At 43.0% G+C, this 26,036-nt stretch overlaps 1 protein-coding gene across 1 annotated transcript in view; it reads right to left on the reverse strand.

Annotated features, from left to right (window-relative positions):
• Positions 1-26,036, reverse strand: part of CREB3L2 (cAMP responsive element binding protein 3 like 2) — a 117,561-nt gene that overhangs the window by 32,332 nt on the left and 59,193 nt on the right. The window contains exon 2 of the mRNA XM_047095785.1: positions 12,371-12,587. Within this exon, the coding sequence (XP_046951741.1) occupies positions 12,371-12,587 (217 nt within the window). The remainder of the gene's footprint in view (positions 1-12,370; positions 12,588-26,036) is intronic.

The raw sequence follows: 26,036 nt of genomic DNA on the forward strand, positions 1-26,036 counted from the left end.
CCCAAGAGAGTTGATATATTTTTTTAAATGTTTGTTTATTTATTTTGAGAGAGAGAGAGAGTGTGTGCACAAGTAGGGGAAGGCAGAGCGAGAGGGAAAGAGAGAATCCCAAGAAGGCTCTGCACAGAGCCCAACGTGGGGCTAGAATTCATGAAACGCGAGATCATGACCTGAGATGAAATCAAGAGTCGGACAGTCAGCTGCCTGAGCCACCAAGGCACCCCAGTTGATGTTGATATTTTTAACACTCAGTGTCCTACACCCCTTTTTAAAAATTTTATCTATCTATCTATCTATCTATCTATCTATCTATCTAAAATCATTGCTGTGTCAGGAAGAGAGACTGCAGGATGAACAATGATACTTGAACTAGGAAGCAAAACCTCCTCTCTCAAAGACACTCTTTCAAGTGAGAAGCCCAAGGAAGCTGCCTCTCTTCCCGTGAGCTTTGTTGAGGACAAAACACTGGCGTTGCCTTCATGCTTCCACTTCAATAAAGAAATTATTCTTTTTTTCCCAAAAAGTATTTATTTTTTAATTTTACTTTTTAAAATTTACATCCAAATTAGTTAGCATATAGTGCAACAAAGATTTCAGGAGTAGATTCCTTAGTGCCTCTGACCCATTTAGCCCATGTGTGTGCGTGTATATATATATGTATACATGTATATATATGTGTGTGTGTGTGTGTGTGTGTGTGTGTGTGTATACACATACACACACAATGGAATATTACTTGGCAATCAAAAAGAATGAAATCTTGCCATTTGCAACCACATGGATGGAACTGGAGGGTATTATGCTAAGTGAAAGTAGTCAGAGAAAGACAAAAATCTTATGACTTCACTCATGAGGACTTTAAGAGACAAAACAGATGAACGGAAGGGAAGGGAAGGGAAGGGAAACAAAAACAATATAAAACCAGGGAGGGGAATAAAACAGAAGAGACTCATAAATATGGAGAACAAACTGAGGGTTACTGGAAGGGGTATATACACATATACATATACATATATATACACATATACACATATATATATACACATCATATATATACATATACATCATATATATATACACACACCATATATCTTCTTTATCCATTCATCCATCGATGAACATTTGGTCTCTTTCCGTACTTTGGCTATTGTTGATAGTGCTGCTATAAACATGGGAGTGAATGTGTCCCTTCGAAACAGCACACCTGTATCTCGTGGATAAATGCCTTGTAGTGCAATTGCTGGGTCCTAGGGTAGTTCTATTTTTAGTTTTTTGAGGAACCTCCACACTGTTTTCCAGAGTGGCTGCACCAGCTTGCATTCCCACCAACAATGCAAAAGAGATCCTCTCTCCGCATCCTCACCGACATCTGTTGTTGCCTGAGTTGTTAATGTTAGCCATTCTGACAGGTGTGAGGTGGTATCTCTCATTGTGGTTTTGATTTGTATTTCCCTGATGATGAGTGATATTGAGCATTTTTTCATGTGTCGGTTGGCCATCTGGATGTCTTTGAGAAGTGTCTATTCATGTCTTTTGCCTATTTCTTCACTGGATTATTTGTTTTTTTGAGTTTTATTTGTTAAGTTTGATAAGTTCTTTATAGACTTTGGATACTAACCCTTTATCTGATATGTCGTCTGCAAATATCTTCTCCCGTTCTGTCGGTTACCTTTTAGTTTTGCTGATTGTTTCCTTTGCTGTGCAGAAGCTTTTTATTTTGATGAGGTTCCAATAGTTCATTTTTGCTTTTGTTTCCCTTGCCTCTGGAGATGTGTTGAGTAAGAAGTTGCTGCGGCCAAGATCAAAGAGGTTTTTGCCTGCTTTCTCCTCGAGGATTTTGATGTCTTCCTGTCTTACATTGAGGTCTTTCATCCATTTTGAGTTTATTTTTGTGTGTGGTGTAAGAAAGTGGTCCAGGTTCATTCTTCTGCATGTTGCTGTCCAGTTTTCCCAGCACCACTTGCTGAAAAGACTGTCTTTATTTCATCGGATATTCTTTCTTGCTTTGTCAAAGATTAGTTGGCCATATGTTTGTGGGTCCATTTCTGGGTTCTCTCTTCTGTTCCATTGATCTGAGTGTCTGTTCTTGTGCCAGTACCATACTGTCTTGATGATTACAGCTTTGTAGTATAGCTTGAAGTCCGGGATTGTGATACCTCCTGCTTTGGTTTTCTTTTTCAAGATTCCAATAGCTTTGGCTATTTGGGGTCTTTTGTGGTTCCATACAAATTTTAGGATTATTTGTTCTAGCTTTGTGAAGAATGCTGGTGTTATTTTGATAGGGATTGCATTGAATATGTAGGTTGCTTTGGGTAGTATTGACAAGAAGTTTATTATTCTAACTTACGGATGGTTTTTGAGTTGGAAAGAAGTTTAAGGCCATCAAGCTCAGATACATAATTTTATAACGAGGAAACTGACACACAGGTCTAGATCACACAGCAAATCAGTGGCAGAACCCGGTCTCTGCACTCCCGACCTGGAGTCTTTTCATTAAAGAAACAACTAAAAATGTAAATAAAGTCCTGTGCACAGATCTGATTATTGTAGCATTATTTATAGTCACAGAACACTGAAAATAACCAAAACAGTAAAGAACAAGGGCAAGGTGAACGAATTATGATGCAACTATACGTGGAACATTTATGTGGCCAGTAATATTACACATATAAACTTTTTAATGACAAGGCAAAGAAAGACTTATTATAGAATATTTTTAAAAATCTGTATATAAATTTATATACTATTAATGAAGAAAGTGACAGAAAAAAAAAAAGACTGAAAGGAAATGTGTCAAAATAGTAAAATTCTCTCTGGAGAATAATTCAGAACGTGAATGGATGTTTTATTTCTTTACATTATATACTATTTCTAAATTTTCTGTACTGGAATATCCTGTGCCTGGATAATCATGCATTGACATGGCCTGTTTCTACATGTTCAACTTTATGCCTTGCGATGATAACTATTAGATAGAAGCCCAAGTGGCTCAAGGGGCCTATTCAGAGTCCCTTGACTCAACAAGGGTCAAAGAGTACTTTCATATATGTTATAAATTGCATAATTGGCTTCAACTCTTCACTCACCCCTCCACTGCCATGTAATTTTGCAGTACCTTCCCACTGTGAACTAATCCCCACCTTGGACTGGCCATATGACTGCTTTGGCCAAAGGGATGTTAGCTTCCTAATGTGAGTAGAGTCTTGAAATGCACTTGCACAACTGTATTTACACACTTGTACTACTGCCATCTTAATGAAAAGGATGTGCCAGAACGATCTACTGACCCCAGAAGAAGGGGGGCAGACATGTGAAACAGAGTTTGCCCCCCCAAATGAGACTGACCAAGATCAGCCAACACTCAGCCTTAAATATGTGAGTGAATCTGGCTGAAACTAGCAAAATCACTCACCTGTCCCCCACCCAAAGTACCCAGCCTCCAGCCAAGGCATAGACATATGAGCTATAATAAGTGACTGTTGTTAAAGCTAATGGTTCTTGTTATGCAGCAGTATAGCTGGCTGATACGATATAGCTGAATGTATACGCAAGAAATTAAATCCATTATATCAGAACCTATTGCAACAAAATAGCTGCACCTACTTGCCATAATAATTCCTCTTAACCATCACTTGTGACCATATCAATATGTTTGTAGATTGACTGATTAGATCTACCGGTTACATCATAAAATAAATGGCTTCATATGAAGAAAGTCAGCCAGTAAGAAGTTTGGTGAGAATAGCAGTCCAGTGGTAGTTGACATCAGAGAAAAGAGTTTTCATCCTAAACTACTAAGTTTGGGCTTATACTCTGTTCCTCATCGGAAATAAATATCAAATCAGAGAAAACAAAATGACAAATGTAACCTATGAGGTAGAAGGTAAATAAAGGATAGAGTGAAAGGGCGTGAATAGAACATGTATTACAATTTTCCACATTACCTTATTTTTATGGTTTTATTTTTGGGTCAAAAAGATCAGTAGAGCCACCATGGCTTAGAACTGGAATTATCCTTAGATGTTTGAGTTATTGGCTAAACTACAAAAACAAAAGTCAGTATACTTGACACCCTTTAATTTCTAAAACCTGAAGCTCAGATATTGAGGGAAAATTTTTTTTTTCCTAAATGGTGTTTACACACCTTTTAAGTTTCATTTCACAAGGAAAAATCACCCAATAAGGTCAGTAATGCATACTGTGGGGAATAAGACCAATAGCCCCCATATCATCTGATTTTATTTAAATGGCTTCCTGTCAAAGGTCAAACTCAACTGGCATGATTCCTCAGCATCACCACTTAGCTATCAGCCAGAAAATAAAAATAAGCCACTGTCTGCTGGTGGTGAGCAAGTCCTTCCCATCCAAGGACAAAATGGAACTGCCATGGGAAATGGGGCCAGACTCTGAGTACCCACAGCAGGGTGCACGGAGGGGCCAGAAAAGACACTACATCAGAGCCAACACAGAGGCAACACTACAATGTACATCCTCAATCACTTCCATATATACTGCAGAAATTACAGTATTGATTAGATGTTGATTCCTTGGGAAGGGGGAGAAAAAAGATATACACATATGTATATATAATACGTATGCATATATATTCTTTTTTTTTTAATTTTTTTTCAACGTTTACTTATTTTTGAGACAGAGCATGAACAGGGGAGGGATAGAGAGAGAGGGAGACACAGAATCCAAAGCAGGCTCCAGGCTCTGAGCTGTCAGCACAGAGCCTGACGTGGGGCTCGAACTCACGGGCCGTGAGATCATGACCTGAGCCGAAGTCGGACGCTTAACCGACCAAGCCACCCAGGCACCCCGCATATATATTCTTAAAAAGAGAAATCACGTGGGGCAAATCCCACTTATATGATACATGCACATATATATCCATTTGCTATTGATATGACATGACTAACGTTGAAAAGGAAATTTTTGTAAATTAAAGTACACCTCATCTAAATCTTTCGGCATTTGATAACTGTGCTTGCTCTTCAAAATTTTTCAAAGAAGCTGGCAAATCTTGACTGCTTTTTGATGTAAAAATCTCTTAAAGGAGAAAATGCTAAGGCTGGGTTCTGGAGGCTGGGAGAAAGGCAAGAATTGAGTCAAGTGTGTCAGAATCATGTTAATGGTTGTTTATTTTTGAGAAAGACCCAGAGCGTGAGTGGGAGAGGGGCAGAGAGAGAGAGAGAGATAGAGAGAGAGAGAGAGAGGGAGACACAGAATTGGAAGCAGGCTCCAGGCTCTAAGCTGTCAGCACAGAGCCCGACACGGGGCTGGAACTCATGATGGTGAGATCATGACTTGAGCCGAAGTCGGACGCTTAACCGACTGAGCCACCCAGGTGCCTTCAGAATCACGTTAAACTATACAGCCCGCCACATGTTTGAATGAAAGTTGGTGGCCTGTCTGCCCATGGTCCCCTCCGTGACAGCCTTAACCCTGAAATAACTGTCAGTCATGAGTGACATGGTGAGGTGTTGAAAAGAGTAAAAATAGCAAACACTTAACTGTGGGTGTTTACTATATGCTACGTATTGTTGTCAGAGCTTTACATATGTTAATCCGAAGAGTAACCAGGTAAGGCATGCACTACTTACTACTACCCACATTTTATAGACAAGGAAGCTAAGGGATCAAATAACTCACCTAAAGTTACCCAGCAGGTGTGCATCAGACCTGGGATTCACAGGCTGTTCTCCTTGCCACTCCAGGATATTGCTTTACAACAGATCAGTGATTAAATGGGTCTCTAGCCAAAAGTGATTATTATTCCCTTAACGTGTTTTGAGCCCATAATTGGCTACTGCAAAAGGTGCAACACTGGTTCTTGCTATATTCTCACCTGGGTTTATATAAAATTTGAATCCAGTGTTCCTGAGGTAAAGATTCCCAGTTTAAGACCAACGAACAATAGCCAAAACGTGCCAGGCACTGTTCTAAATGTTTTCATGTATTAGAAGGACCTCTGTGGGGTGCCTGGACGTCTTAGTTGGTTGAGGGTTGGACTTCGGCTCAGGTCATGATCTCACAGTTCGCAAGTTTGAGCCCCGCATCGGGCTCTGTGCCAACACCTCGGAGCCTGGAACCTGCTTTGGATTCTGTGTCTCCTTCTCTCTGCCTCTCCCCTGCTCATGCTCTCTCTCTCTCTCTCTGTCTCTGTCTCTTCTCTCTCTCTCAAAAATAGTAAATAAATATTTAAAAAAAAATTTAAAGGTTGCGGGGGGCATCATTATCCTCCTTGCCTGTTAGACAAAGAAAGTAAAGGCAATACCCAAAAAGGTGACGAATAGCCAAAGGACATATACCATGAGCTCAGGCATCAGACTCAGAGAGAGCAGCCCCACCACCTCTGAGTCTCCAGCCCACCCACATCAGAGGACCCAGTTACTCTCTGTGGGGAGATGAGCGACAAGTCTTCCTTTTCTACCCTTGAATCTACACCCTCTATGATGGTGGCTCTGACTGACTGACGCTCTTGTTTGTAGCTCAAAGTAAATGTGATAAAGATACAGCTGTTTGTGGTCTTTCTGTGACTTTCAGGTCTCACCTCCTTGGAGCATTTCAACATCAAGATATCTCCAACACTGCCGACTGGAAACCCAAGTCACCTATGACTCCTCTATCCCCTCTACTCCACCTACTGGACCGTGTGTCAATCCTGCTCTGGGCTTCATCTAATTATTTCAAAATCCATGATTTCTTTGCCATGCATGTTATATGCCTTTCCTTCTCCCCCTGCATTAATGATCCACGTCTAGGCCCGCTGTCCGTGCTCTGGCATCATCAGCCACGAGACATTAGTTTCTTCTTCAAGCCTTCCCCCAAACACCACCCCACTTTCCTAAATATCTGTTTCTCCCCAAACCCCGAATCTTGGCTTCCACCAGGCTTCCCATTTACCGGCAGCACTGCTCATCTTTAGCTCGCAGACTATTGTTTTCATTCCCACCTGTGAAAACAGCGCCGTAAATTTAGGGTATCTGTACTAAGCCGGCTTACCTAGCCATCCTTCGCCTCTGCTAGCACTAAAAGCCCAGCTGGCTTAATCGGAAGGAAGATTAATTATTATTTATGTTCCTAGTCCCACCCCCTGTAGAACCTGGAATGGCCACAGTTGCAATCCCTTATTCCACCCAAAATAAAGTTACCTTGGCTTGTGCGTGGTGTAAATATTGTATTAGATCACTCCTATACTAGTGTATTTTATGCTGAATCTGTTGATATTTTACGTAGGTTCTAATTTTGTTCCTCTATCGTCTGGAAGGGTAGTGCCCTTGTCTAGCTCACCCTGAAGAGCTTTACTCCGGCTCTACTAAGCTTCTTCTTCAGGAAGAAGACTGAAATTAAAGAACAAAGCAAATGAATACATAGCTTCCCAAGTTAATTACAAAGGAACATGACTAAAATAGAATAACTTGTGAAGATACCTTCCATGTGGTGAGGCACAGGACTTGGTCATTCAAATATAAGCTTTTTTCCCTCAATCCCCGTATAGAAATATCCACAGACATTTTACTTGGATGTTTCTGCTTATCTTTTTATAACCTTCTCGTTCTCTCTCTCTCTCTCTCTCTCTCTCTCTCTGTTTTTGTAGAACAGAAAACCCTGCCTGGCATCTGGTTAACAGCCTTAATCATGGGGAGAAATGAATGAGCTGGGGGCAGAATATCTTTCTGGTGGTTTTGAAGGCTGAGCCCACACTCTGACGTCTGGATCCTGCGGTTGCTGAGGCCACATGAGTTTTTTAGCTCTAGTGTTTCAGAGAAAGAAGTCTACAGTCATATTCAGTCCTGAAGATAGATGACTCCTATGTAATCTTAGACCAGTGTTTCTCAACCTCTCTTTGCAGGGGGCAGGGGGGGGGATGGGGAGGGGGAGGAGGGGTGCTGTGAGGGTGGCAGTCACAGACTCTTGAGGATCTAAAAAAAAAGTTATAGATGTTCTCAGCAGAAAAAAATGACAAATGTGGACAGCCCAAAATGTTGTATATCATTTTAGGGGTCTACAGTCCATTCAGGTCCATGAAAAGTTAAGACGATAAGAGCACCTAATATGCCCTATGTCACTGGTCTGGGGTTTAAGGAGGGAGGGTGGGGGAGAAGAAACAGCAGGGAGAGAACAAGGAAGGACAAAGGAAAAGAAAGAAGTGGGAGAGAGAGGAAGAGAGGATAAAGACAGAGGAAAAGACAGAGAAAAATCCTAATAAAGTAGGAGACGGTCTACTCCAATTGTTCATCATCTTCTTTTAGGCTTAGCAGCAACTACAGAGGAATTCCACTTAATCTAAGTAAAATTGGACAAGGAGATCTGAATCACTGGCTTTCCCAGATATAATGAAACAACTGGCTATCCATCACTAGAAACAAGGACTCCTACTTTTGCTTAAGCTGTTTTCCCAAAGCGAGAGAAAAAGAATATTAAATTTAATGTGAACAGCAATTTTTAAATGCCGCCTTCTTACACACTTCCTAAAGAACTACCACCCTTTTCCAACAGGAAGGGGCTCTGTTGGGCAGAACACGTGCTGCAAGAAGGAACCTTGGGGCTGATCCTCCCTCAAGGTGGATGCAAACGGGGTTTCAAATGAATAAAATAATTCTGTTCCCAAACATCTGTCTGTCTACACCAAACTCAGAAAAATACTGGATGCTAAGATGTAGACAAAGCTTTCCGGGGAAAGTGCCCCATCTACTCATGTACACTGTCTAACTTTGTTTTCACACCGCCCAAATGGTTACCCTCCTTGTTCATGCTTTTACTGGCATAGGAAGGTGGTTTTAACTCGGAGAAATCCCGATATTTGAACATGAACGGTGGATCAGAGACCCTTTGCAAGCTATATCTGACCCACTACACCTGTTCTCAGCAAATTACTAGCAAAGCCTATAGCAGCACAGGATCTATACATAGAAGAAGGCACAAGGTGAGGGAACTGAATGGAGTGTGCTTGGGTCTAATGATAAGAAAGCCTTCCCAGAAGAGATTCACTGCTTCTTTTTCCCTAACACTCAACTATTAGCATCGATGGCACCCCTGAGTTCCCCTGGGTTGCATCTATATTGATTGCAATTAAAATACAAAGAAATTGTTTCATCATGGAAGAGAAAGAGAAGGCACCTTTGGAAACGTACTTATTTGCAACCATTTCACTAGAGATCTTGTTTTAGAAGAATCAATGTTCCAGCCTTCGGGCCTCTGTCTGCTTCCCTCCAGCCACTGTTCCAACTCCACCCAATGCTTCAAGGCCCAAATAAACTCTGTCTCATTCATGGTACATTTCCTATGATCTTCTCTGGGTGTGCCTTCTCTGCTCTGAACTTCTACAGCTTAATTTCCTCTTGGGACATTTCCATTCTGCCTGGTCAAGTATTGGGGTACATGGAATTTTCACTAGAGTCTGAGCTACTTGCAGGCGGGATCTAAGTTTCACTATTGCGTATTGCAATTATCGAGGACAGTGTCTGACCCACAGTGGGTGTTCCGCAAACATACGTGGAATTGAAGGGGCAAGTGGGTCCGCCTAGATTATTTAGGCCTTCTCTAATCTGCATGTTCTAGAACAGCAAGGCTGCAGAACGGCTGACCACTCCACAATTATATAATCATCTAAATATAATACAAGGTGGCCCTATTGTTATCACTCCAGCCACACAGCCTCTGCCCTCTGCACTTGATGTTTCCTCTGCCTAGAAGCATCTTCCTGAGACAGCTAGTTCTTTTCCTCATCTGCTGACCTTTACTCAAACATTACCTTCAAAGATGGTCCTTCTCGGTCTATCCTGTTTAGGATTTCAATTCGTCATCCCCCGTTATGGTGGGAATGCTTGTGTCCCCCCAAATTCTCATGTTGAAATCCTAATGCCCAGTGTGATGTTATCAGGAGAGGGGCCTTTGGGAAGTGCTTATGTCATATGAGGGTGGAGTCCTCATGAATGGAAACAGGGCCTTTATTAATAAGAGACCCGTCAGCGCTCCCTCATCCCTTCCGTCATGTAAGCATACAACAGGAAGTCTGCAACTGGAGAGGGCTCTCATCCACCCATGCTGGCACCCTAATCTGGGACTTCCAGGCTCTAGAACCATAAGAAAGTATTTTTTGTTGTTTATAAGCCATGTAATATTTTTGTTACAGCAGCCTGAATAGACTAAGATGCCCGCCCACGTCCTTCAGCAAGTCCCTATCCATTTTTCTGATTTCTTTTTCCGTATATCACTGATCACCATCGAATAAGCCATATATTTTACTTTTTTCTTTTTCTTATTTTCCGTCACCCCTACCTCCTAGAACGTAAACTCCATGAAGGCAGAGACCTTTGTAATTGTGTTCACTTTTTACCCTCAGTGCTTAGAACAGCGCCTCGCAGGTTAAGTACAAGGTAGGTACTCAATAAATCGCTTTGAAGTGAATTTTAAGAGTGAATCATAAAGCATTTATAAAATATCTACTCCTACTTGGCACTGTGTTTGCCCCTGTACAAGACAGCTGCGAAAGGCCAAGAAACACCACCTGATCAAATGCATGCAGCCCAGTGTATGTGCATAGTCAGAGAGCAAGCAGTGTAGGGGACAGCAGAGCAGGTGTCTTCCCTGATGCCGTCACCAGAGGTTAGGAATGTGCTTCAGTCTTTTCTATACCTTCTCCCTTAACCACTTACTGTACAATTAACTCAGTGAAATAACTGTTTATCAGATACCATCAAAGTGCCAAGCACAGTGCTAGGTACCAGGAACACATAATCATACTTGCTCACAAACCAGCTCAAAACAGAGAAGAGAATAGAAAAATAAATAACGGCTGGAATATAAGGACACATGTAATAGTCTCTAGACAAACGGCAAAACCAAAACAAATAAACACACAGAAGCAGTGCTGTGAAAACATAATGGGTGACAGCTTCCAGATGGGAGAGTCTGGCACCGGATGACACTGAGTTGGGTCTTGATGGGTAGGTGGGAATTTGACTGGTGGGGCTGACAAAGGTAATGGGAACCCAGAATAAAGAAAACAGTGTAAGAAAAGTCGTGGAGTGGAAAAGTCAGTGCCAGAGGCACACAGACAGGGAGAGACGGGACAAGGTGGGGAAAGGAGGTAGGATCAGCCCACAAAGGCTTTGAAAGCTATGCTGTGAGGTCAGCTTCATTCTATAGAACAATGGAGGACTATCTGAGATTTTGCAATAGGGAATGAATATGAACAAAAGTGAATATTGATGGCTAGAAACCCAATATCACATTTCATTGTAGGTCACAGCTTGGGAAGTTAAGAAATCCTCCCCCAAACTTTCCTGATCATCTAAAGCCCTGCCATCCTCTTACAGTTCCTGGTTTGAAATAAGAATGATTGCAACAGCGGCTGAGAACAATATCCTTAGTATTAGCAGCTAAGAACGATATCCTGGGCTAGGCACTGGCATATATTCTGATGTTTAATCTTTACAAGACATGAAATAGATGCTGCTTTTATCCTACTTTTACACATGAGGAAGTTAAGTAGTTGGCCCACAAGTAGTCACTGAAATAGAACTTAAACTGAGGTCTGACTGCAGAGGACATAACCTTAACCACCACCCTTAGCATATATTCTCCATTTTTATAGTCAGTTGTGTACATTTCTAATGTTCCCCACGTGGTAGGTTCTATGAGAACAATGTGCTCATTTTTTATTTCTATTTCCTCCAATGTCTAGCATGTGAACTCAAGAACTGCCAGGTGAATCAATAGCTACAATTTAAGGCACTGATAATATGTAATAAAGGAATTCAGATCTGGAAGAAAGTCACTTTACAGACACATGGTCAAACAGCTTGACACTCTAAAGCCAAGAAAACTAGATCTTCAACAAATACCATACTGATGGCATTGACGATGGGCATGAAAGGGTCACCAGGAATGCTAGGTGACCTAGGAATGCTCGCCAAGATCTCGTATACATGTATGTGGTCAAGGGAACATGCTGAATATGGGTTAAGAGGAGGACCAAGAAGCTTGTGTGGAGAAGAGCGGTCATAAAAATTCTTTCTCAGAAAAAAATGACACGATCCCTTAAGCCATTGGAGTTACCAGAATTACCAACCAAACAGGCCAACCTTGATTTGCAAAAGGATGTTCTGCTGCCCAATCCACGGGGTCAAAGAAAGCAACTACTGGCATTCGTTATAGCAAGTTCCCAGAGCACACGGCCAGGGGTGGGGAAAGCATCCCGTGACTCTGCATTTCCCCACAGCCCAAGCCCCAGGCTTTCTGTGGAGTAGGTATGCGGCTAACGTGAGTGCTGACAATAGCGTAACGCACACTCCACACCCCCGAGGAGCTCCGAGTCAAAGGTCCCAAGGTCCCAGTATTTCCCCTGCCCTGAGCTTACCGTCATTGAAGCTGTCACCGGTGGCAACGTGGGTGAACGGTGACTGGGCCCGAGGCTCCTCACACAGGGAGTAGCTGTGCTCAGCCTGGATGAGAGGCGCCGGGGATGTTGGGGACGGTTCCACCTCCATCGACACACTCTTCTCGGAGAGGAAAGGGTCATTAAGGAGCTGACCCAAGACGTTCTGGGAAAACTCATCCAGAAGTTCTGAGAAGTGCTACGAGACACAAAGGAGGAAGAACTCAGTTTCTCTGAAGCGTGATCTGACAGGTACACAACATCCTAAGGCAAATGTATCATCTGCTGCTTCAAATGAAGCCATTTATATAGAGTGTCCAGTTATCTCTTGCTGTGTAGCAAACTAGCCCAAAGTTCAGTGGCTTAACATAAGTACACTTTATTATTCCTCACTATTCCATGGGTTGGCTGGGCAGACAAGCTGGTTTCATCTGAGTCCACTGTGCTGGAAGGTTGGCTGGGAGCGACACGGGGCCAGGCCAGCCGAATGGCCGGACCCTTTCCCCAGAGACTGTGTCAGGCCGAGATCCCTCCCATGACGGCAGAGGTGTCCTAACGGGGAGAAAACCAAACCTGAATGGCCTCAGCAGTCACACATCATCACGCCCTCCGCATTCTTTTGGTCAAGGCAAGTGGTGAGGCCAGCTCAGACACATGGGATGGAAAAACAGACTCCACCTCTCGACAAGAGGAATGGCAAAATCACAACACAAACAAGTGTGGGCGAAGGACAGCACCACTCACTGGGGGCCAACACCGTAACTACCTACCTCATTTTTCATGGAAAATATTTTAAAATACACTATATCCTCTATTTCTGTAGCATGAGGGTGCTATTTATAGCAAGGTGCCAAGTTCAAAGACATCAGAGGCAGCTTCCTTCTGCCCTCTCCAACCACCCGGACTCTGTGTTCCTCTCCAGTTTCTCCTTAATCTCTTCTCATCCTCCATGTTCAACACCACTGAATCCCTAACCCACAGCATGCCGTGAAGACGATACAGGAATGGTCTACACACATACTCACAGGGACTCCTACGTCCCTGGTTCCACGGTCCCCACTCTAACGGAGCTGCAGCCCCAGCCACTCTCCCTCATTGATAGGGGATATTCCAGGGTTTTTTTTCAATCTTGGCACTATTGACATTTTGGACTGGATAATTCTTTATTATGGGGGTGGGGATTTTCTGTGCATTACTGGGTGTTTAGCAGCATCCCTAGCCTCTACCCAATGAATGGTAGTAGTGCCCCCCTAGTTTCAAAAACTGGAAAGGTCTTCAGACACTGTCAAATGTCCCTGTCAGGAGTGGGAAGAACCATCCTTGGTTTAGAACTACCACTACAGACTACGTTAAAAATAATAACAAAATTAGGGGTGCCTGGGTGGCTCAGTCAGTTAAGTGTCTGACTGTTGATTTTGGCTCAGGTCATGATCTCACAGTTGTGGGATCGAGTCCTGCATCGGAATCTGCTGAGCTGACAGCACGGAGCCTACTTGGGCTTCTCTCTCTCCCTCTCGCCCTGCCCCTCTCTCTCTCTCTCTCTCTCTCTCTCAAAATAAACCAAATAGACTTGGGACACCTGGGTGGCTCAGTCGTTGAGCATCAGACTTCGGCTCAGGTCATGATCTCATAGTTTATGGGTTAAAGCCCTACACTGGGCTTTGTGCTGACAGCACAGAGCCTGCTTCAGATTCTGTCTCCCTCTCTTTCTGCCCCTCCCCTGCTCACGTGCGGGCATGCTCTCTCTTTATCTCTCTCTCTGTCTCAAAAATAAACGTTAAAAAAGAAAATCTTTAAAATAAACTTTAAAAATAATAACAAAATTAAGTTAAATTTCAAAGTTCATCATAGCACCTGCTGCTAGAGCCACTTCTCCCTTCTTCACATTCCCTGAGCCACTTACTGATTAAATTTTAGGGACGCTTCTAGTATAGAAAGGAAGTTACAAAAGCAGATACAACAATAGGAGAACTGATTGCAAATGGCGATGCTTAGGGTAGGAAATGAAAACTCTTGGGATCCCCATGGATGCTAAATTCTACCACTGAATTGTCAGTAAAAGTGTTCTGAAATGAATGCAGCTTGGGGACAGGAAGGCAGGAGGTTAGAGCTCTAAGATTATGGAGCTTGTAGGACAGAACATCTCCTTTAATAAAGGTGAGAAAGAGACAACAGGGAAGAGGCCCTTGTAGGCTAGGTCCTCAAAGTAGAGTTAGGTTGGTGTATTTCACCAACATCACCAACAGGAGAACTGGCTGTGTCTCATCAGGACTTTGGTCACAGGCGGATCGGCATCAGTCATCTATAAGAATAAGAGAAGTGCTTGGGGGAGAGTTCTCCGCACACAAACACATTTAGAACCGAGTAGTCCTTAGAAGCATCTAGGCAAGAATTCCCAAAGGCCGACTGCCTGCATCCCAATTACCAGGAGAGCTTTGTTTTTGTCATTTTATAATGAAATATTTTAAACACTCGGAAAAATTATAGAAAATAGTACCATGAATGATTATGTATTCATTCTTTTGGGAAAAAAAATCTTAACTTTTCCATGTTTGCTGCTACAACCTGTTTTTCTTAACTCTTTTTTTTTTTGACTCTTCCTTTTTAAACAAATACACATGAAGGGACTTACTGAAGCCCCCAACCATTTCTCTTCATCCCTCCTAAAGTTACTGCTACCCTGAACTTGCTTATCATCCCTATTCAGGTCTTTACATTCTTACTACATATATATGCTTCGATTATGTACATATGAACCTTTTAAACTTTAAATAAATAGTGCCATACCTCATACATCTTTCTGCAACTTTATGGTCTCCAAGAATATTTTTCAGATTTATTAATATTTATACAGGTAGCGCTGCTGCATTTACCTGCACCTCCGGGTTGTGCATCCCATTGCATTTATCTATTTCTTCTTGAGAAGAAGATATGTAAAGATTTTATTTATTTATTTTGAGAGAGAGCACACATGCCCAAGCAGGGTGGGGGGAGGAGCAGGAGGACAGGGAAAGAGAACTTTTTTTTTTTCCTGTGAGGACTAAATATTTTATTCCTGACAATTGGTTCTATACATTTTTGTATTGCATTTTGCTTTTCGGTAACTGTATATAAGCTGTTCATGAATTATGTATTATATAAACTTGCTTTCCTTCATGGTATTTTTTTTAATGTATTGATTTATTTCACATAATTTACTTATTTAAATAAAGTTAGTATTTGTTTCAGGAGTAGAAGCCAGTGATTTATCACTTACATACAACACCCAGTGCTCATTCTAACAATCGTCCTCCTTAACCCCCATCACCCATGTAGCCCATCCCCCCCACCCAACACCATTCCAGCAACCCTGTTTGTTCTCTGTATTTAAGAGTCTCTTATGGTCTGTCTCCCTCTCTGTTTTTATCTTATTTTTCCTTCCTTTCCCCTATGTTCATCTGTTTTGTTTCTTGGCAAATGGCAAGATTTCATTCATTTTGACTGCTGAGTAATAATTCACTGTATATTTATATATACACCACATCTTCTTTATCGTAAGTCAATGGACATTTCTTAATCCCTATCACCTATTTCACCAATTGCCCCTGCCCACCTCCCATCTGTAACCATCAGTTTGTTCTCTATAGTTAAGAGTCTCTTTCTTGGTTTGCCTCTCTTTCTCTCTCTTTTGCTTTTTGCTCATTTGTTTTGTTAAATTCCATATATGAGTGAAATCATATGGTACTTTCGTTTTTCTCTGACTTATTTCGCTTAAGCACAATACTCCATCCATGTTGTTACAAATGGCAAGATTTAATTCTTTTTTGTGGCTGAGTAATATTCCATTATATATATTTTTTATATTATATATATAATATATTTATTATATATATAAAATATATATGTAAAAAATATATATTTTATATATATATGTAAAAAATATAAATATAAATATATATATGTGTGTGTGTATATATATATATATATATATATATATATATATATATATATATATATAAAAGCCCCATCTCCAGAGGGGTTGCACCAGTTTCCATTCCCACCAACAGTGCAAAAGAGATCCTCTTTCTCCGCATTCTTGCCAACATCTGTTGTTTCCCGAGTTGTTAATTTTAGCTATTCTGACAGGTGTGAGGTGGTAAGTTATTGTGGTTTCTTTAGTATTTCTCTGATGATGAGTGATGTTGAGCATCTTTTCATGTGTCGGTTAACTATCTGGATGTCTTCTTTAGAAAAATGTCTATTCATGTCTTCTGCTCATTCCTTCACTGGATTATTTGTTTTTTGGGTGTTGAGTCTGATAAGTTCTTTATAGATTTTGGATAATAACCCTTGATTAGATATGTCATTTGCAAATACGTCTCCCATTCCATAGGATGCCTTTTAGTTTTGCTGATTGTTTCATTTGCTGCGCAGAAGCTTTTTATCTTAATGAGCTCACAATAGTTCATTTTTGCTTTTATTTCCCTTGCCTTCAGAGATGTGTCAGGTAAGAAATTGCTGTGGCCAAGATCAAAGAGGTTGTTGCCTGTTTTCTCCTCTTGGATTTTGATGGCTTCTTGTCTTACATTTAGTCTTTCATCCATTTTGAGTTTATTTTTGTGTATGGTGTAAGAAAGTGGTCCAGTTTCATTCTTCTGCATGTTGCTGTCCAGTTCTCCCAGTACCATTTGCTAAAGAGACTGTCTTTTTTCCATTGGATACTCTTCCCTTTATCCAAGATTAATTGACCATACGTTTGTAGGTCCATTTCTGGGTTCTCTATTCTGTTCCACTGATCTAAGTGTCTGTTTTTGTGTCAGTACCATACTGTCTTGATGATTACAGCTTTGTAATACAGCTTGTAGTCCTGAATTGTGATGCCTCTAGCTTTGGTTTTCTTTTTCAACATTACTTTGGCTATTTAGGGTCTTTTCTCGTTCCATACAAATTATAGAATTGTTTGCTCTAGCTCTGTGAGGGACACAGAGAATCTGAAGCGGTTCCACACCCAGCATGGAGCCTACACGGGGTTCAATCTCATGACCCTGAGATCGTGACCTGAGTCAAAATCAAGAGTTGGATGCTTAACCAACTGAGACACCTAGGCGCTCCTAAATATTTTATTATTATATGCGAGACTGTAATAAACATTCTTCAACATGATAGGAAATTAAAAAAAAAATACAAATCCTGTGACCCACCTTTAGAGATTTTGAGTTGTTCAAAAGCATCCATATTAAATCCACCACCACTGCCTGTGCTTCTAATGCTTTAGTTTTTCAACTCCTGAAGGTCGACCTCATCCGCACTCACCTCCCCCGCCCCCCTCCCACAAGCTCCACTTTACAATTAGTTCCCTAGAAGCTTACAATGTCCCTAGAGGTTGAGATATGCCCAAGTTAGAGGAAGATTCATGGATTTTGCAGCTACCATGTGTTAAACCTTAAATAGATAGTGGGGATACAAAAGAGTAAATAAGAAAATACCAAAGGCTTGGGCCTTTCCTGACCACGCTTTGCATACAAGGAGCACAACACCTGCAAAACTAAGATTAGGACCCAGGTTTCCAGACTATAAGATAACCTGAAGTCAGGGTCTGCCTCCCTGAGCAGGTCTCCAAGGACCAATTTCCTGGTTGCCTGCTGGTGAATATTCTTCACATATCTGACAGAGGTCCTTTCAAGACCAAAATTAAGGTAACAAAAAGAGAAATAAATAACACAAACTTAAACGGCAAACACAAGAGCTGGACTCACAGTCCCTGCGTTTCCAAGCCACGTTTCTGTCCCCTGAGCGGCAATGTCTACTCTGGCCAGCTGTGCTGACCCTGCTGACCTTCTGTAATCCTGCTCTACCCTGAGGCAAGGCTCTTTTTGATTGCAGGGCTTTCCCAGGGAAGCTGCCAGGTTGGGCTGCTCGGCTGCCACCGTTTTCTTTCTCCTGAGCAGCACTAATGAATGTTTTCATGAACATCCCCCAGATAACCAATAATAAACCTTCTCTAACTCTGCCCACCATCCCCCAACTCCCTCTACTTTGGGCTTCATAGTAATTATCATGTTGCCAAACAACGTGGCTCTAAATGACAGGCAGTCCCGAAGAACTCGCAGTTGTTCCCAAATGCGTTATGATCACCTCCTCTCTGGAAAAAGAACCCCCTCAGAAGGAGGGACCGACTGTACCTAAGTTCCACCCACACCTAGGAACTGGGCAAGGTGGTGAGCACTGAGTAAGTCCCAGGGTGGACACTTGTGATGGAGAAAGATATCGTCCCGACTGGTCTCAACCAGATGCTGTGAGTCAGCCCAGCAAATCAGCTCCAGCTCTGGGCAGCTGTGGGCTCAGGCACTCAGCAGACAGGCTGACATCCCAGTGCCAGTGCAAGAAAAAGGCCAGAATCGGCCCACCATTAATGGCAGCCAGTAAGAGAGGGTCTCAGAGACCAAAAACCAAAGAGGCAAAGTGACCCTCCTCAAAGAGGGAGCCTTCTTGGATCTTGCTAATACTTTAGCAAAGGACCATGCATGTGAATCCAAGAGTTTTAAAATTTTGAGTTGAATTTTTTTCAAAGACAAGGCATAATAGCATTTCACTATTCTAATAGTCCAGTCAAGCTTTCTGGGGTTACAAGTCACTTTCATAGCATTCCAATCAATCAATGCTCACAAGACCTCAGTCATCTGCTTGAGCTAGACCTTGAACTAAGGTCCTTTTTTAAAAAAAAAAAATGTTAATTTCTTCATTTTGAGACAGTGTCTGTACATGAGTGGAGGAGGGGCAGAGGGAGAGGGAGAGAAAATCCCAAGCAGCCTCTGTACTCAGCACAGAGCCCGACGTAGGGCTTGATCTCATGACCGTGAGATCATGACCTGGGTCAAATTCAAGAGTTTGCCGCTTAACCGATGGAGCCACGAAAGGGGGCTCCCTCTTATTTCAAACTGATGGAACTTTCCCCATAGTGTTTCTCCCAGGAAAGAGGTGTTTGAGGTTCAGATCCGACTGCATGGACAAGTTCTATCAAGTATGAAACCATGACCCTGCCGACGATCACTGATGGTGCGGCTGACAGGACCAGCAGGTGCCAGGTCATCTGGTGGTGAAGCCCTTCACATATTAGACTTTCGGAAAGTGAGCAAGGTGTTGTCCTATAAGGCAGACATGTGCTCTTTCACAAATGAGAAAATGGGGACTCAGGGCAGTTAGGTACCTTGCCCAGGGTTGGGGTTGCGGGTTCTGAAGCGTGTGCACTTTCGACTATAGAACGCTGCCGCATTTAGGTCTGCCTCCAAAGCTAACATGTAGTGGGGGCTGGACCTGAAAAAACATTGACATAGATTTCACCAACAGCCCATCCACTCCTCCACCACAAACACAGTCTTCCGCATTCAGTGTGGAAACATGCCACGGGGTTGTTAGATGGGGTGGCTCCCGGCATCACTTCTGTGGGACCCTAGCAGTAACGATGATGAAGGCATGTACTTGCCCTTAGGGCACGGTCCTGCCAGAAGGTTCCCGGTCCCATCACAGAATCTCCGACTTGGAAGAAACCTCCTTGAAAGGGTTGAACCCCTGCCTCATGACAGGGACGTTCCTCACCCACTTCAGTGAAGACCCTTGGCAGCTTACTTTAAGAACCTGGGTCAAGGTTTCGTCTCCTCATTATCTAAGACCCAGCACTGAATGTCCTCCAGCCTGGCCCCAGCCATCCCGTAGTCGTGTCTGCCTTCATTCTGACCCGTGATGCCTTCATTCCAACCCTCATCGTTTCCTTATGGCATTGGGCAATATGGCTTTAGAGCCAGCTCTGTATTTGAATTCTGGCTCCCAGACGTATGGGCCTGAGCAAGATGACTTCAGTTCTCTAAATTTCAGTTTGCAACCCCTGTAAAGTAAGTATAACAACAGTACCAGCTTCCTGTCATGAGGATTGAGTTAAATAATGCATGTGATACACCCAACACTTCCCTGGCATAGCAGTCAATTTTTTAAAAAACTCTTTAGGAAAAAAAAAATTATCAAAATTAAAACAATAAAATGTTGGCATTTTGTACTTGCACACTGGCTTCCCACAGTGCTCTTTCTAGAATATCTTTTCATCTTCCTATGCATTAGGAAACTACCTTTTAAAAAAGAACACATCTGTTTCTTCTACAGTCATGCTAGACAGACATAGCTTCAATAGACTTTTTTGCTTCTCTGACCAACTTCAGCCTTTTGGAATAAGTATCTCTTAATTTGACACATTTTTACTCTTCTTTGATGTTTCCCTCATTGCCAAGTGACTTAAATCCTTTACCTTTCAGGCCTTATAAACTTCATAACCAAGATGGAAACATTTTTACCCAGCCCCCCTGAGCCTAGTACAGACCACAGGTCATATGCACTCAACAACTGTCTCTTGTCTCAATTTATTGTCATTCTACAATATCCCAGCCAAACAGTAAACAAATCTCAATGAAGACCTAGGCCTCCCTATAATTATAAATAATTGCTATCAAAAATTTTAAAATATTATCCACGTTTACAAATCAGATAAATTAAGAGAAATTCTTAACCTTACATAAATTACTTACTTTATAAAAAAAATAAAATCACCACATTGCTGAAGCACCGACATTGTATTTGTAGATCATTGGCCAGTTGTCAAAGGGACATGCAAGGAAAGAGTGGTTTACAATCTGGGCTGCCTCCCGCTGCTAACAACCGCCCCAAGAACTGAGGTCATGGGGGTGAGGAAAAGGGAGTAGGAGAATAACGGATTCATAATTCTTTTCAAGTTCATTTTTTATTTATTTTGAGAGAGAGAGAGAGAGAGAGACAGCAAACAGGGGAGGGACAGAAAGAGAGGGAGGCAGAATCCTAAGCAGGTTTCATGCTGCCCGTGCAGAGCCTGACGTGGGGCTTCAACTCATGAGCTTCGAGATCATGACCTGAACTGAAATCAACTGAGCCACCCACGGGCCCCAGGACTCCTAATTCTTGAGCTTGAATAACTGGTCACATAAAGCTACTGAGCTGACTTCCTTGTATAGCTCACCACTAGGTTTTCTCTCTTTCAACAGATATAGTGAGTGTTTACTCTGAGCAACGCGCTGCATTGGCCGAGATGTACAGAAAGATGAGTCAGGGTCATCTTATAGAGAGATGACGGTCCTGAGGGACAATAGGAGTTACCTGAAGTGGATGTCCTGTGCCCTTACCGACCGATGTGCTCAGAGAGCATGTTCAAAGCAGTTTTGCCCTCCAGAGGTGGGGCCGACAGGCATCTCCTGTGCTCAGACTAACTGAGGAATGCCAGCCCCAGCCCTGGACTTCTCTGGCTGGCATACCATCTCTTCTAGATTCAGTTTCCTTGTTTCACTCTGTGTGTGTGTGTGTGTGTGTGTGTGTGTGTGTGTGTGTGTGCCTGTGTGTGTGTGTGTGTGTGTGTGTGTGTCTGTGTGTGTGTGTGTGTGTGTGTGTCTGTGTGTTGGGGGTGGGGAGAGCAAATAACTGGATTTTGGACTGAACCCGTAGTTTCCCACCTTTTCTGATCTTTGGACTCTTTTGGGAATCTAATGAAAGCTTCCTACAGAAACATGCCCACAAGCACAGACTCCTGGTGGCTCCCCACCTCCTTGAGCTTGTCCAAGAACAGGAGAGGAGGATTCCACGGATTTCCAGTTAAAAACCACCAGCAGAGATAATACTACAACACACAAATAGTTACAGGTCATTGCTATCAAACTATTCAGCTCTAATACCCTATAATTTTCTAAAATGCTGCAGGCAATACAAAAGGCAAAAGCTTTTCGACTTAAGAAAAGGCCCTCTTTCTGCTTCTTGGGTCTGCCCCTGTTACCCTGCCATTACCCTGCCTAGGGCAGTGAAGCTGGGGAGGTATAGGAGGTAACCATGGGATAGCAGCACCCGGCAGCTCCCTGCCAAGAGGCAGGGGCCCGAGGCCTGCCCTGGGCTCCAGTATATGCAGCTAACAAAGATGCTATTCTCCAAGCCTACTGCCTGGAATGGGGCTGCCTTTGCTGCCGCATCTGGCTGAAGGCTGGCTCTCAGGCAGGGGAAGGAGGGTTTTTAGTGAAAAAATTGTAGCTAGAAGCCTTGCCCAGAGCACAGAATGCTTCAAAGACTTGGAGCCCCACATGTATGGGACGCGGTAGGGGAAGGCTGACAACTCCCAAAACCTCAAAGAAATGCAAAGAAATAATTTTGAGGGCACGCCTCAAATTTACCTTAGAAACCAAGGTTTCCCTCTAGCAAAACACATAGTTGGCCAGTATAGTTGGCCAGTATTGGACAGGAAGAGAGGGAGGGAGGAGGGAGGAGGCAGAGGGAGGAGGGAGGTGGGGGAGAGGAGGGAGGGGAAGGAAGAGGTGTCCTCCCCTCTCCACTCTCCCAGGGGCCATCTTCAAGGAGGCTGCTCCTTAGACCTGAGTGGATCTTGCCCTGCAAATGTGCCCTGGGCACAAACCACCCAGAAAATGGCCTAGCAGGAGAGGAAAAGACTATTCTGTCAAAAATCACAAGGAAAAATAAAATGGCTCATAAGTCAAACCCTAATACAGTGAAATTTCAAGGTCTCTCAATTTTTTCCAGTACCAATTTTAGGTACGATAAAGAAATCTGGAGTTGAGCTTTAGAATTCCCCATTAAACAAGCAGTTTGGGGGGACGGGGGTTGGTGGGGAGAGGGTTGTATTTTTGGGAGATGCTTTACTGAAATTTTACAAGCAGTAGCAGAAATTGTTTCTCAAGAGCCCTATTCCTGCATACAATCATTGGTTTGTAGTAGCCGGATGTGCCTTTCTCTGTAAAAAAATAAAAGCATGTGAAATAGGGTTAGTCAAATTGTAAAGGCTTTGGGGATGCTTGTATAAAGGAAGCCTATTATAAATTCATTGGTAGGGTATATTCTATATTTTCTAAAAAGAGTCACCCCTAATTTATTTATGATGTAAACATGAATTTTTATGTGATATTTGTTTCCAGGGAGATGCACCAAATACTAATCCCTTTTAAACTGCATGATTTTTCACCATTAAAGCAAGTAATGGTGCATTTTCTCCAAATGCAATCCAGTCTTGAATGGTCTACAGCGGGGCTTCTTGCTTAACATTGGAGGTGAAAAAATTCATTATTTCATTTTACGCAAACAAATCAATTAATGAGATAAAGGGAGAAACACCCTGTGGGTGGCTCCTGCTGGCACAGGGGAGCTCAGAGACTCAGAGTTAAATGACACAAAGAAATCCAATCTGCCTACTTCTTGGTTCATTCATATATATAGTAGCAAATGCCCCAAAATGTATTTCTTAGAACATCCAGATACTACAAACCCAAACTAGCCTTAGCCTGGAGGAAGGCCTCTCTTCTATGGCTTAACAGGATCGGACGAGTTCCTACAGGAATAAAACTAAGAAAACATAATAATAATAAAAATAAGCCATGTTGAACGCTTAGTGCTTTACGCATGACAAAACACTTCCACATCATTATTGTATCTGATCTGGACAAGATCAAGAATAATGTAGAAGGTTGGCCTGGGGACTATGGAGGAAAGGGTGGGATTCCTGGTTTCCAGTTCCATTCCCGTTTACTTTCAGCGTCTCATGCTGCGTCTCTGTCACCAATACAGAGAACTCAGCAACAAGATTCCTAATTCTCAGATGCTTTTTGAATTGTGATTTGAGTTTGAGATTAGGGTATCTCCTCATGTTGTGAGAGGAAATTCTTAGGGTCCTTCTAGAGCGGTCAGAGCTATCCCAGAAATTACATATAATCCATATCACATGGAGTAGTCCTCTTTGATTAAGAAACTCAAACCATCCCCTGGAGTCCTGCTCTTGTATCTTCCTTCCGCTACAACAGACAGGTGAATCTCCCCCACAAATAAAAGCTCTTCAAAATCTCTTCAAAATCACGATCAAGCCAACCATCCCAGGTGGAGGCAGTCCAGCCCTTGCCATTCTGTTCTCTCCGTCAGCGCTGGAGCCGCAGAGTCCACGGGTGGTCTTGACTTGCCCAGTCCCGCAGTCCAGATTCTGCCTCCATGTCGCCAGTGGGAGCACTAGAGACCCAGCAGGGCTTCCTTTCTTTCTTTTTTTTTTAATGTTTTTATTTATTTATTTATTTTTAATTTTTTTTTTCAACGTTTATTTATTTTTGGGACAGAGAGAGACAGAGCATGAACGGGGGAGGGGCAGAGAGAGAGGGAGACACAGAATCGGAAACAGGCTCCAGGCTCTGAGCCGTCAGCACAGAGCCCGACGCGGGGCTCGAACTGACGGACCGCGAGATTGTGACCTGGCTGAAGTCGGACGCTTAACCGACTGCGCCACCCAGGCGCCCCTGTTTTTATTTATTTTTGAGACAGAGACAGAGCATGAGCAGGGGAGGGGCAGAGAGAGAGGGAGACACAGAATCCAAAGCAGGCGCCAGGCTGTGAGCAGTCAGCACAGAGCCTGACGTGGGGCTTGAACTCACAGAGTGTGAGATCATGACCTGAGCTGAAGTTGGACGCCTAACCGACTGAGCCACCCAGGCGCCCCATAGATCCAGCAGGGCTTTCTGCCAGATGTATACCACATGCCAAAGCCAACAGGTGTGCTTTTAACCGGCCCACACTTAAAATCCCCAACATAATTCAATCCGAGTCTAAATTCCCCACAGAGGCAAAGTAGATGTAAATTTCTTATTCACCATCTCCCAAACTGCCTGAAGAGTTTCCTCCTAATTGGTGTTTTATAACCCTTGTTGATACGCCTCCTTCTGTGTTTGACTTTTAATTTGTAGTTTTTACCCTTTTATGCTCTTATGATATAAGCCAGCTGGGAGGCTTGTTTTGGCCAGCCTCTTCTGACTGTGCCTCCCGCCTTCTCTACACATAAAACCTCCTTCTCTTCTCAGGTGCTTTCCACTCTAAACAGAAAACGAATGGGGTGCCTGGGTGGCTCAGTCGGTTAAGCGTCCGACTTCAGCTCAGGTCGCGATCTCGCGGTCAGTGAGTTCGAGCCCCACGTCGGGCTCTGGGCTGATGGCTCAGAGCCTGGAGCCTGCTTCCGATTCTGTGTCTCCCTCTCTCTCTGCCCCTCCCCTGTTCATGCTCTGTCTCTCTCTGTCTCAAAAATAAATAAAAACATTAAAAAAATAAACAGAAAACGACTTTATCTCTCTCCCCATCACACACCTTCCAGTCCTTACCAGGAAACACCCAGGGCATTCCCTCGGGGCCTCTAATGTTTATTTATTTTTCAGAGAGAGAGAGAGAGAGAGAGAGAGAGAGTGTGTGTGTGTGTAAGCCGGAGAGGGGCAGAGAGAGAGGGAGACACAGAATCTGAAGCAGGCTCCAGGCTCCGAGCTGTCAGCACAGAGCCCGACGCAGGGCTCGAACCCATGAACCACGAGATCATGACCTGAGCTGAAGTCGGATGCTTAACCGACTGAGCCACCCAGGCGCCCCTTTTGTTTGTATTCTCTTGAGCCCTACCTTAAAACAACTAAACTCTGGTATTTTTGCCATTCTAGAAAAGCTTCTGACTGTGGTAACAGGCTCCAGATCATAGACTGATGAAGCTTGAAGAAATACTGGAAGTCATCTGGGCCTACCTGGTCATTTTAATTTGAGAAAACTGAGATTTGGGACAATATATGAAATCTTTACACCGTTGATTCTG

This window comes from Lynx rufus, unplaced genomic scaffold (assembly GCF_022079265.1).
Source record: "Lynx rufus isolate CCGP_SWC_20201006 ecotype Redwood Valley unplaced genomic scaffold, mLynRuf1.p SCAF_4, whole genome shotgun sequence".
NCBI classification, from domain to species: domain Eukaryota; kingdom Metazoa; phylum Chordata; class Mammalia; order Carnivora; family Felidae; genus Lynx; species Lynx rufus.